The sequence below is a fragment of the Mchenga conophoros genome, linkage group LG7 (genome assembly GCF_057382185.1).
Source record: "Mchenga conophoros isolate Kocher_MC1m ecotype Shallow Benthic linkage group LG7, M_conophoros_male_GT1.1, whole genome shotgun sequence".
Taxonomy (NCBI): Eukaryota; Metazoa; Chordata; class Actinopteri; order Cichliformes; family Cichlidae; genus Mchenga; species Mchenga conophoros.
In genome coordinates this window covers 50,088,323-50,101,775 of record NC_140532.1, presented here as the reverse complement: position 1 = coordinate 50,101,775, position 13,453 = coordinate 50,088,323, and the positions used below count along the sequence as shown (strand labels likewise).

The following is a 13,453-nucleotide window of genomic DNA, read 5'->3' as shown; positions in this document are numbered from 1 at the left end:
GCTCCTTGGTATCTCTTGTCATTCAGACTTCAGTGTGCTTTTTGCCCATCACAGTGCACAGTGGAATTATTGTGTGTATGGTTTTCACTTTAGCGTAAGTAGCAGTGTCCGGTTTGGGAGTTGAGTCATAGACTGTGTATAAATGATAGTCACTGTGACATCCCCCATATGTTTGAAGTTTCAAAATGATACTCTACAGAGATTACAGTTTAGATTACAGGCTATACCTGGACAGGTTGCAGTACGATCAGATAATTCAACATTTAACATTGCCAGAACGTTTGCTGGGTCTCCCAGCACAGTCTCAAGAGCATGGATTTCTGGAGATTCCAGGAGACAGGCTATTACTACTATTTATAACCCATCAGCAGACTGGCATTTGCGAACTTGTGTAAGGAGGGAGAGGATGAGCAATGGCAGAGATACAAAATGACCTCCAGCAGGCTACAGGTGTCAATGTCTCTGACCAAACAATCAGAAACAGACTGATATCCTCTGTGTTAGCTGCCCAGTACAATGGAGCCCGACTGGCATTTGCCATAGAATACCAAAACTAGCAGCTCCACCACTTCCACCAAATCAATTCCATCTGACATCCTTTCATTCCAAACACATTACCCAGTCCATATTTGGGTAAATATCAAGCATGATTTCTTCCCCCATTGAGATCTTCAGTTTTTTTCAGCAGTTTATATTTGAATGAGAGGTGCCTTATCAGCAAGCTGCATCACTCAGACACAGAATTACCCGATCAGTGCTAACATGTTCTGTAACTAAAATAAAAACTGAATTTTATTCCGTGAAGGGAAAAACTGCATTACAGAGTTAAGGGACTGCTGTTGTTGCTAATTTGACAGGTATCCATATTGACTCTCAAACAAATGTAGCTCCAAATGGCACAAAAAACACATGGACAGTGGAGAAGTCCAGTTTAGTGAATCAAAAAAGCTGCTGGCATTGACACAATCCCCTTACTTTCACACCAGTCTGTCACACCAAGCCACCACTCCCCTAATAATGCACAGCTTTAAGCCATAACATAATTGAAATTTACATTTTATTGTAAAACAACAAACATACAACAGGATGGTGTGTGGAGACAAAGCACTGCCAACAACACCAACAAAAACCCAACAATAAATAAATAATAATTATGTTAAAAAGAGGAATAAGAAGAGGGAAAAAGACATATTTGGTTCTAGTGTCAGGGTTACGATTGAGTTATGATTAGATGTCCTCACTAAGATATGAAAATGTGTGTATTTGTGTGTGTGTGTGTTGCAATTATACAGATGTGCTGAGTAGCTGTATGAAAGTGCTATATGTGGATGTGTGAGGCTCTGTTCAGTCTAGAAAATCATATTTTTGAGATGAAATATATATAAATATATGTCCAGACAAATAAATTACCACACACACACACACACACACACACACACACACACACACACACACGACAGCAACAACAACAACTATGTGTTGTGCTTTAGAAATGCATTGTATCTTTTATATGCAACATCTCACTAATTTAGTTACCCCCAGTTTTCAAATAATTTCAATGAAATTGTAATATTTAAATGTGTTAGCCGAGCAGAGAAAATGAATGAAGTCATTTAAGAATGGAGCATGGGTATCACTGATTATTATTAGGCATTTATCACTTCTAAGAAACAATCACTGTTGACTTCTAGGAACATTTCTAAGACATCAAAAAGAGGCGAGTCTTCAGTCCTCAGATGGCAGCTCCGACAGCCCACTTTTGTGGACACTCCAGGGCAAGTCTCGGGAAATTAAGCCTCAGCTGTTTGATGGCTGTGAGAAGCCCCAAATATTACTACTTAGTAATTCATGACACACATAAGCTGCTTCTGCGAGGCTCTGAGGTGGTGTGAGATCCTGGCCTAATTTATTCCAAACTTCGGAGTTCTAGCGTTAGCTCTCAGTTTTGTTTGCCTGCTTGTTTGGATTTGCACAACAACTGGCAGTTTCCACTTTGCCTCGAACAAAGCAGTTAGACACAGACTGTGCTTTGTTTCTGCAGGGGAGAGTTATTGGAGGGGAAAGCTGTTTCAGGATATTTCAGGACGTCCACAGCTCTTTATGTACTGGACACGTATCTGCTACATCCTCCCCCCCACTCGCTCAAGACAAGAGTATATATGTACATATGCACAGATAAGTGCAGACACACACTGTTTTAAGCAGTTTTAAACTCCCAGTAGAGGTGGGCAGATTGATCCAAATCAATAGTAGCAATGCCAGTGGTGGTATTGGTATTGGATCGATTCTAATGCGGTAGGATCGATACTTTGTTTCTATCCTCTATTCCTTTTTTTCTTTTGGGGGGGGGGGGGGGGGGGGGGGGGGGGGGGGTAAAGAAAATATACTTAAAACATGCACTATGAAAAATGTCTAAATAATGTTTTATTAATGTAAAACATTTTAACCAGAAGTGCTTCACAGACAGCCACAATAGCAGATCTCCAAAAGATTTTTATTTTTTGTTTTGGGGTCTTTTTGTCACGTGTTTCCCTGTTCATTGGAATTCTTCCTTTACTGTGAACAGACATGTGCCAGACATTGTATTAATACAATTTAAAATGTCACATCAGTAGTTTAGTGGTAATTAAAGTTTGTTCAGAGTTTACAAACCGATGATGATTCATCTCATAAGTCATGACACACTGCTCTCCCCATAAGTTTATTAAGTTAAAAGTATTGGTACTGGTATCGCCAATACTGGCCCTGTATATACTTATTGGATCAACACCAAAATCTGCAGTATCGCACATCACTACCCCCCAATGTTCACTGACATGACTGCACTGCCGTGTAGAAGCCGAAAAGCTCGCTCTGCACGTGCATATAAGCAACAAATTCACAAACACAAACTCGGCCGCATACGCAACTGCACACATTCTCGCAACTACACACACGCACACAGGCACTCACATCCAATCTCACAGCTAACATATTGTTCTCAGACCAACACAATGCATTATCTCCCCCGCAGTTGTTCCTCTCTCCCTCACAACCGGGCACACGCTCCATCCTGGTAGCTCTGTGTGTGCCGTGCAATGCTGAGAGGAGTGTAGCGTTGTCAGTCATTAATCTGCTACAGCACAGCCTGTAATCCTGATGACAGAGCGGAGCGGGCTTACAGAGAGCAGAGAGGATCTGAGCCCAGCCTGGAGTGGGGAACAAAGGAGCCAGAGAAGACTGGCTTTGAATCTATAAAGAGAAAGGAAGTGTGTGTGAGTGTGTGTGTGTGTGAGTGTGTGTGAGTGAGTGTGTAAGGATTCTGAGGTGAGGTCGGTAACTATTTTGTCAGCACTGCTGCAGTGTTATTCAAGAATGCTGGCACACACAAAAGCTACACATGGAAAGCTACCCTGGCTGCCGGTGTGTCACACTGACATATAAGATAAAGCGCCTCTGGTCCAGGCTTGTCTGCAGAGAAATGTGAGAGAACAAGCTTATTTCAACGGCCTCTTCAAAGAAACATCAAGGGTCAAAGTTGGCTCACGCAATTCGGTGCAACATCAAGGAGGCTGAAAATGAAGGAGGGGTGGTGGTGGTGGGGGGGCATGTCTGGAGGCATCAACAAGCATGCATAATGGGCATGTGAAAACAACCGGCCCTACACGCTGAGAGGAAGCGGTAAAGCTATTACTGCATGAATCATTGAGCTTCGGCTGCTACTTTGCCACATTACAACTAAAGAGGTCATTTCGCAGTCACTCAGAGTGAGAAGTCAAGAGGTGCAGCAGCCTTAACCTGTCCGCCGGTCCTGCAGCGAATATTGTTTGGAGGCTAATGCAATAAATGATGCAACATAAACTGTCTTCTCTCAATGACTTAATAATGATGCTGATAAACAAGCCCCAGAGTTGCAATGATACTTGAAAGTACTTTCTTTTCTTTGAACTGAGAAAGAAGCCTCATTAGTGACCAAATAAAAGAAAAATATGGATTGAATGCGGACCTGGGGATCCAAATTAAAACACACACACACACACACACACCGACTGACACAATGCCTGGGCACATCCTCTGGCTTATCTTTGTAGATTTCAGAGGCACTACACACAAACGCACAGTTATATTTATGAGCGCATGCATCAGTTGGAAATGGTAAATAATGAATTAAAAAGTACCCATTTCAAGACGACCTGCCAAGTTTCTGAGTCAACTGCGATAGCTGCATATTGGTTTAATAAAATATGAGCTAAATTCTCCCCTGGCACTGATGCAAAAAAAAAAAGAAAAAAGGCAGGGTGGGGCCAATGTAACGTAAACACGCCGTGTCTGGGGCTGAGAAAGGACTCAAAGTGGTTCTGTGACACGAAGGGTTTTCGAGGGTTTTTCCAGCTGTGGAGAGAAATGTGATGGGATGTCCTCGGCACACGCTGAGGTAACAGGAAAACAAAAAAAAAAAAAGAAGGAAAATTCCAACCAGCTGAATTCGTTAATAATCTATTTGGCTCTGTTCTGGACATCTTCCACTCAGAGGAAAACCTCAGAGAAGGCACACGCAGCAGAGATCTTAAGAAAGAGTGGGATGATATGTGACAAGGGGGCCCTGACTGAATTCATGCTGGAGGAGGTTCAGAAGAGCCAGACCAACTTCCCAATAGTATACAATATTAGCTTTGGAGGAACACCTACGTAGGAGCTGTTCTCATTAAAATGGTTTTAATTCCTTTCCCTTCTAATGGCTTTCTCTATAGTTTGTGTTATTTAAAGCTCTTTGCATTTTTGAACCCCCCTTCCTTAAGACTGAGCATATTTATGCCACAAATCAAACACACTGGAAGTCGACTTTCAGCTGCTTCCTTAATCACAATGGGGTGCCACAGCAAGAAGCTCCACATTTCTTGACAGAATTTTTTGTACACCAGACACAATCCCCAAATGATTTGTGCCTCCTGCCGGAATCGAACTGGCAATCATTTATTTGATAGGAAAACATAAACCACTTCACTGTGGAGCCTCTGCACTAGGGTTTTAGTAGTTGTAGTAAAACTAATATCAGGTTTTTAGGGCCGAAACTTGTTTTTATGCCTCTTTGAGTTGCCACGGTGTGGGGTCATTTGAGATTTGCATGCCTTTTTTATTTTATATTCGCGTACGTGACACTTGGTCATGTTGCAGCCAATAATCAGCCTTGTGTGAAAAAGCTTTCTCCACATCTAAAAGGAGTCACTCTGCCCACACGCTGTGGCAAATATATATATATATATATATATTTTTAAAATGTGCAGGGGTATCCTACAAAAAGGTTGAAGGCTGTCTTCGGCAGTTCCCCCTTAAGTGCTGTTTCTTACATGACATTTTGGACAGTGGAAATTGCAGGCTGGAAGTGCTTTTCCTATCTTTTTAAAGGCTCCCACTGCCATTGATTAGCCTTATTTTAGAGCCCCTTAGGCATTTGGCTAGAGAAGCCTGTTGTAGCAAAGCATTTCCGTGAGGTTTGAAGAGAGAATTTTTAAAAATATTTCCAATCACGCTTCTTTATAATGTGAGACATTTGCTTGTGCAGAAAGGACATACAAGAGACAGGAATGTCTTTCACAGAGACGTTTATTGAGGTCAATAGAGTGCAGCAGAACAAGTTAACATGTGTCAAGCCACTGTCACTCTGGAAGCCTTCCTGACAACAAGGTGCACATTTCACAAAGTGTATCCGTTTCTGAGCATTCCGCATTCCTCACTGTCTGGATCCAAGATGTTACACATGTGGTGAGCCCGTTGAGACAGAGAATGTGAAACTATGCAAGGTCTTCCTCCCCAGCATAGAAGCGAGTAGCTCTGAAGGTACCAGATGCTGAATCATTACATTCCTCCACGTCTGGCTGTTTCACTGAACGGCTCTGGTACAGTAATTGGCCTCTGAGAGACTCCTCATCAGAGTGACCCCTTGTGCTTTTTGACCTCTCTTACAAGTCTTTAGGAGTAAAAGTGTAATGAATTGTTGAGGCTTCGAGTGCATCACTAGCCTAATATTACTTTGAATAAAATGCAACATTAATGTATAACTGCATGAAGAATTTCTAGAAGGTTGGTTCAAAGAACAAATAAAACTAGAAAGTGCATTTTCTGAAGAAACTGCAGTGTGAATGCAGTTTCTTCTATACGGAATAGATAAAATATAATAATAAAGATTAGAAGAACAATACTGTGAATGCTTTTCAAGCATTCACACTAATAAAAACAAAAAAAATGGTGATAAAAACTGTCTGCCTGTTTCAATCTTTGAACATAAGATGTCAACAATGTAGATTTATGATTTATGTGTTGGTTTCATTAAACCATGCAAACCTATACACAATGCCAGAGAAAAGGATTTTTTCATGTTTATCACTCAGCTGATTTCCTGTTTTACATTTTTTTCCATTGGCTCTCGTGCAGACTTGGTAGTTTTAGTTTGTTTCTTTTCCACACAAGTTCCATTCACCACCTCTTCACCAGCTCCTTTACTAAGCTCTTCCTTATAGCTACTGTGCGCAGCCTCACCCTACTTGTCAGACTGTCTATGAAGCCATTGTTGTCCAGCTGTTCAAACATTTCCTTGAGCAGTTCCTGTCTATTTTTCCTTGTGCATGCCTGTTTGTCTGCTCTTTGAGTTATCATCTTTTTTTCTTCCTTTTTTTAGTCTCGTTTGATTTCTGCTTTTGCTTCCTCCCTTGCTGGATCTGTTTGCTTCTCCCGATCACCTTTCTTGCCATTAAAAAATTTGGATTTTGGACTTTTGCATTTGCGTTCTTCCATTTCAAGTCACGCGCATCCTCTTGGAGGCTAACGCCACAAAACTTGTCCTCTCGATGTTACTGATGTGCTTGTTCCCTTGTTCCCTGCTTGTACCCGCACTGTTAGTGGCAAACACTCGCGTCTTCAAAATGGCATGTCATGCAGCAAAACCCATGATGCCACACAACAGAGCATACAAAACAGCAAGAACAGTTGAACAAAGAGGAAGAGTTCACGCCTGTGCTGCCTGCAGGGCAGTCAGTGTGCTCAGGAACACGTTTGACAATTATTTTCAGGGGAATATGTCACTGCTTGAGAAGACTTTTCTGAACATCAAAGTCGGTCTCTCTGAAGACATGTTAGATAACTTCAAAGTCTTGTGACTGCTTTGCCAAGAGGTGCTTTCCCTTTGTTTTGCTCAGCTAGTTTTGTTTTCCATTTCATTGTGCAGCAGATGATAAAGACTGTGAGTCCACGTTGCATCATGGACCTGCTCTCTGTAATTTACCGCTCAAGGTCTGAACAGGCATCGGGCGAGACTTTAACCACCAAAATATTCTGACAGGTAGGTACGCGAGGAAGAAGCTCCGAGAAGGTCTTTTGAAGCTGTGCCATTTCTTTCTCTCTCTTTTTTTCTTACTTTGAAAGCATCATGAAGCGAGATGCCATGATGAAATTACATTATAATTTTGTAATTTACAAATTTTTGTCTGATTGCACATCAAATCTATCATTCTAACTATTTATTTTTCTCCCTAAGGTTGTTATTTTGAAGGCAGCAACGATATTGTCCGAGAATTACTATGACCTTCAGGTTACACGGAACACAAGAGAACGGATGCTCCAGACAATATTTTTCTTTATCTAACAAGATTTTTTTCTTTTTTGTGAGACCTTCCTTTCATTCCTCAAAGAAAATCAGAACAAATAAATGCTGCCAAAGTCTCTGGATGATAAAGGTTTTTAAACGGGAAATGTATATAAGTATGTATGAATACAAAGTGCAGTATGGCAGAAGGGAACAGCTGCTCCCTTTTCAGAAATGATCAGCTGTTGTGCTGCCTTTATTTCCCACGGCATCAAAACAGCAACTAGAGGCTGAGGCCTATACGTCTTCTTAATTAGTAAGTCATCCTCCAACAATATCCTGCATACATGCTGTTATGAACCTCATCTACCTGCTGCACATATACTAGGTCTCTAGTGACATGATTATATGACTGATGCCGAGGCATTAATTGGAATTACTGTGAGTGTCGGTGGATGTTATAGAAACATCTCTGCATATTGGCCTTGAGCCCATTCAGGCAAAATAAAATCACAGTATGAAATACATAGCGTGAAGTGGAAAACGAAGCACCCGTTCGTCCAATCTTTGCCTGTCGAGCACACTAAGCATGGTCTGAAATTTGTGTTTGAGTTTGAGTATTTATGGGATTTGTGAAGCTTTGGTTTAAGTTTTCATGAGTAAAACAAAGCAGTGTTGTGCACATTTGACTTACGCTGTGTAGTTAGAAATGAACAGCGGGACTGTGGGAAAATAAAAGAATGGCAGGACGGCTGTTTTTAGCAGCTTTTTGTCTGATGTAAGTCAAGAAAAGGCTCCGGCTCTTCTGAAATAAAGCATAATGATTCGACTAACAGGAACACACTGAGACATGCTGTGTCGCATATTCTTGTTAATCATCCTCTGGTTCCTATCATCCCCTGCCATTTGCATTTTTTTCATGTAATAAAGTATTGTAGAAGTATAAAACATGGAATAATCGCTTACTTTGGCTCTGGATGAGAGGATTTGTTTTATCTGTAGTATGCTGCAATGTAACTAAGGCAACTGAGCTATCCAACTTTGCAGATCACACAGATTATTTCAGTTAATTCATCTCCTTCTTCAAAATTTTCTTCACTTTAATCTCAATACTAAACAAGTTAAAAAAAAGTTTTGTTATGTATGGTGGTGAGAAAAAAGCTTCTGCTTGGACTTGATCTTTGATGTCAGCTGCTGCAATCAAGCACCTAGCCATGCAAATGTAGCATAGCCTCCTCTGGCATTGACATCAGCATAAACAGTGTGCACTGGGAGTTTCACTGTATGGGTTTCCATGGCCATCAGTTCCAGTAGGTGTAACATATCAGTGTCCCAGTACTGATGTCTGGTCTTCGTTAACATTACAAATGATACAAATAGGTGTATTAGCACAGGCTTCAAAAACAGGCTGATAACATCAACAGAAAAACTGAGAGGCGTAGGTTAGCGTTTCAAAAACAAAAAAATCAAACAAGTAGAAAACGTTTTATTTGAAGCTGGAAGAGGTAACTATGGCGTCTTAACGAGTTTAGATGAGGAGTAGACAAAATTTTGTTTCCAGAGTGCCACACTGACTTTGATAAAGCAAGAAAAGGACTGCATGGTGGAAAAATGGCAAATGGCCTGTATTTGTATAGCGCTTTACTTAGTCCCTAAGGACCCCAAAGCACTTTACACTACATTCAGTCATCTACCCATTCACACACTGGTGATGGCAAGCTACATTGTAGCCACAGCCGCCCTGGGGCGCACTGACAGCAGTGTTGCCAACTTAGCGACTTTGTCGCTATATTTAGCGAGTTTTCAGACCCCTTAGCGACTTTTTTTCTAAAAAAAAGTCGCTAAAAAAGACGTGAAAGCGCGTATCTCTTTTACTCTCAACAAGCAGCGGGTGCTGTAACGCAGTCAGTTCTTTTACTCTTTTACTCTTATGCTGTTTTGTGGATCACAAGGTTTAAAACTACTTATAAACACACACACAAAGTAACTCCACCAGAGTGCCTATTTCGGGTCACTTTTGCCGGTCCAGGCCCGGGTAAAGGAGCAGGGTTGGAATTGTGACATTAAAAAAACAATAATTGCTAAAAGAAATTTAATTTGTAGTTCTAAATAAACTCTAAATGCATTTAGGACGTTTTTTACTCACTTTATGTCTCTTCCACGATGTTATTTCTCTCTCCAACAACATAGGTTACAATTAGATTAGCATGACCAATTATGCAAATTAGGCGATGACGTCATTTAGCGACTTCTAGCGACTTTTAGGACAACCAATAGCGATTTTCCTTACTGAGGAGTTGGCAACACTGACTGACAGAGGCGAGGCTGCCGGACACTGGCGCCACCGGGCCCTCTGACCATCACTAGTAGGCAACAGGTGAAGTGTCTTGCCCAAGGACACAACGACGAGACTGTCGGAGCCGGGGCTCAAACCGACAACCTTCCAATTACAAGGCGGACTGCCAACTCTTGAGCCACAATCACCCCATAAAGAAACTCAAATCGTGATTTCAAAAAAATATCACCTAAATGCTTTAAGAACATTTAGCCTACATCTCTTCAGGTGTTTCACATTCACCACTGTGTAGGTCACTGTTGAAACACATTGGACTGGAATAGAGTTAAACAGCAGAGCAGACTTGTTGCAGTTATTTGTTTCAAGCTTCCTCTGTATGCTGCTCTTTCTTATTGATTTTTTTTGAGGGGGGCTGTTTTGTTTTGTGGGCTGGATTGAGATAGTTGGCTGGGTGGTTCCTGTCCTCAGGCCATATTTTGCCTATGTGTGGTTTAGATGCTCAGCCCACAGTTAAACAAACTGCTGATAAATGAAAACAGCTTATATCTATGGCTACTCCTTTCAAGCTGGCTAACATATGTAACCTATCATGATGTACCTTTCACTGAGCATGGTATCCATGAGAGGTAAATATAGGGGAGCTCTCTGCTCTTCAACCAAATATCAACCTGTAAGCAAAATAGCCACCGAGATACTCTTTGGAAGGACTAGTCACGCCCAGAGTGGTCAGTCTGTAAGCTATAAGGTTGTGCTCGTCTCGCTCTGTGTGCTAACGCTGTAACTGATTGGTAAATGGTAAGTGGACTGGATCTTATATAGGGCTTTTCTACTCTACCTGACCACTAAGAACTTTATACAACATGCCTCACTCCCCCATTCGTACAGCCACTGCTTCTTTGGTGAAGTGCTTTCTATCTAACGTTCACACACATTCACTCTCTGATGGATGCATTGGAGAGTAACTTGGGGTTGGTATCTTGCCAAAGGAGCAGCCAGGGATCAAATGACCAGCCTTCCAATTAGTAGATGACCTGGTCTCCTGAGCTAGAGCCACCCCTCAGCCACTTTTGATGACCTCTCACCCTGAAGGCTGGGATAAGCACCAGCCACGATGAACAAAGTGGTTGGCTGGCTTGATGGACTGTAAGTTTGTTATTGCTGCAAACTTACAGTCCATGCTCCTTGCTGACTGCTTTTCTGTGTTAAATATTTAGCACACGAGTAGGAAACTGATACTGAATTTTAGGTAAAATAAATAATAAATATTAATAATGATAAATAAATATTTCTATGCTGCAGCAGGTAGATGGAGACACCTGCTCCAGTACTTCCTGTATAAAGCCCACCCTTCCTATTCTTCAGCATGCATCTTTTGTTTCTCAGCCATAGACAGTATAAAATATGTACTGTACATAGCCACTCTGACATCACCTATTAGTTTTGGACATTTTGTTTTGAACCCTCAACGCTAACATTTTGGCTGTTGTTAATGCTAATTCTTCAGGTAATGCTAGTTAGCTTGGTTAGCAAGCTATGTCCACAAATTGTATGCATGCAACACACAGACATAATAATTTGGCTAATAAAAGATAGACAAATAATCAAGAACAATTAATAATATTAGTAAGATAATTCAGTAAAAAGTCTCACAATGGCACAAATACAGCAGAGAGATCCACTTCAGTTGCTTGGATTAATGGAGTTGAGGCCTAGCAGCACCTGCTGGCTAGAGCTGCCTATGCCTTGATATCTCTAACTCAATCATCCAAACAGGTAAGTCACAAAAGAATTCAACTTAAATATACCACCTAGAGCAGGGAGGATGTCATTTTACATCATTGGCCATCTATCAAGACTTTTCAGGCTTGAACTGTAGAGCATAAATGTGTAAAATTACAGAAAAAACTTCCAGTATTTCATCGTTCATTGCCCAGATGGTCCTGCAATTATGAAGTGAAAATGTTGATGTTGTTGTTTCTATATGTTTCTGTCTATTGCTTAATGAAAGTACAGGTCAAACTTATGCCAACAGGGTCTTTTTCCTCTAATATATATCACGTCTGATTACTTGAGCTTTCTATTTTTTTTTTTTAAATACAGACAGCTCATTCATTTTACAGTATTTGCAAAGAGTAAAGAAAAGAAAAGATCTATAGAAGTAAAGTATAACCCACAGATCAGATCCCAATAAAGGACAGACTGTAGCTGATCCCCGGCCTCCATATTGAAGTAATTTGATAGAAGCTTGTAGTCGGTGAAGGAGTCAAGTCTTCACAACTTCAGCCGGCAGAACATCGGGTGCATCCTGCGTCTTTGAGCCAGCGGATTTCCCGCAATGAGAAGCATCTGCAGCAGAACAGAGTGCGGGGACAGCTCGTGAAACACCTGGGCACCGGCTATTTACCGAGAGAAATAAGCAGCAATGGCGCGTTTTATTGCGCTGTGGATGGGAACTCTCCTCCAGCTTTGCCACGCAACGATTTATACAAACGACTGGGCGATAAAAATAAGAGGGGACCTCGAATCTGTGAACAGGATAGCAGAGAAATATGGATTTACTAACATGGGACAGGTGAGTGCCCTCAAACATGAAGAGGGCAATTATTTACACAATTACCAGACTTGCATTTGGAAGTTTCATTTATTGGAAAACTGGAAATATTGGACAAATCTAACTGTGGAGCCACTAATGGCTTTACTAATATTTTTTTAGGATTGCATCAAAAGCTGTTGATATCTGTCTGCACTGTCTGGTCAGCCGTCCAGGGACGAATGAATTATATCTGCTAAAGATTTAAAGAAGCAGCAGATGAACAGATACATTCATAAATAAATAAATCATGACCACCAGCATGTTTTTCAACAAGAATTTGACCTCTGCATTTAGCCCAGAAATGAGCAATGAGAACACACACGCTCAAAGACACACTACAGGCAGTGCTAGTGCTGGGAACTTAACCAACAACCATAATCCAAAGTTGCTTCTCTATGAGCCACTGCTGCATTAGTTGCACTCATTTCAGACTAATTTTTCTACACTTTCATAAAGTAACAGTTAAACTCCAAAGAAATAGCATGCTGTACTTTATTGCACATGGGATAGATGTTCAGTTTTCACAGCAGGTGATAGGAACCAGAGAGACCCATTCAAACTAAAAAGACTGCTATACAGTAACCTTATATTCCTGAGGTTGAAAATCAAAAAGTAATTATTTCACTAAAAGGATATTAATGAAATATTTAAGGGCATGATTTGTTGTTCTCTTGCAATAGTGTGAGCTGTCATGTGTTTTATTAACTAGTCATTACTCAGTGGACTGCGCTTGTATAAAAATATTAGCTGACATACATTATAGAATGCACACAGTGACGTGGTATGTGCAGCTACACCAGTACACAGATGAGCAGCAGTGTGGCTGAAACCTTTTGGCTCAGGTTGCCCTGGGCTGTAAAACTATCAGAGGTATAAGGTAGCCGTGTTAATAAAAGACACCACGAGCAGTTTAATAATTAAAAAGCTGCTTTGCACAGTAGCAGAGCAGAACGAGCAGCACGCCTCCACCTCCAAACAAAATCATTTCGAGGATCTGATGTGTGTT

At 41.0% G+C, this 13,453-nt stretch overlaps 1 protein-coding gene across 1 annotated transcript in view; it reads left to right on the top strand.

Moving 5' to 3' along the window:
• Positions 1-12,253: 12,253 nt before the first annotated feature.
• pcsk5a (proprotein convertase subtilisin/kexin type 5a) overlaps positions 12,254-13,453 on the top strand; it is a 40,320-nt gene continuing 39,120 nt past the window's right edge. The window contains exon 1 of the mRNA XM_085279936.1: positions 12,254-12,426. Coding sequence (XP_085136062.1) covers positions 12,277-12,426 — 150 coding nt within the window. The 5' untranslated portion in view covers positions 12,254-12,276. The remainder of the gene's footprint in view (positions 12,427-13,453) is intronic.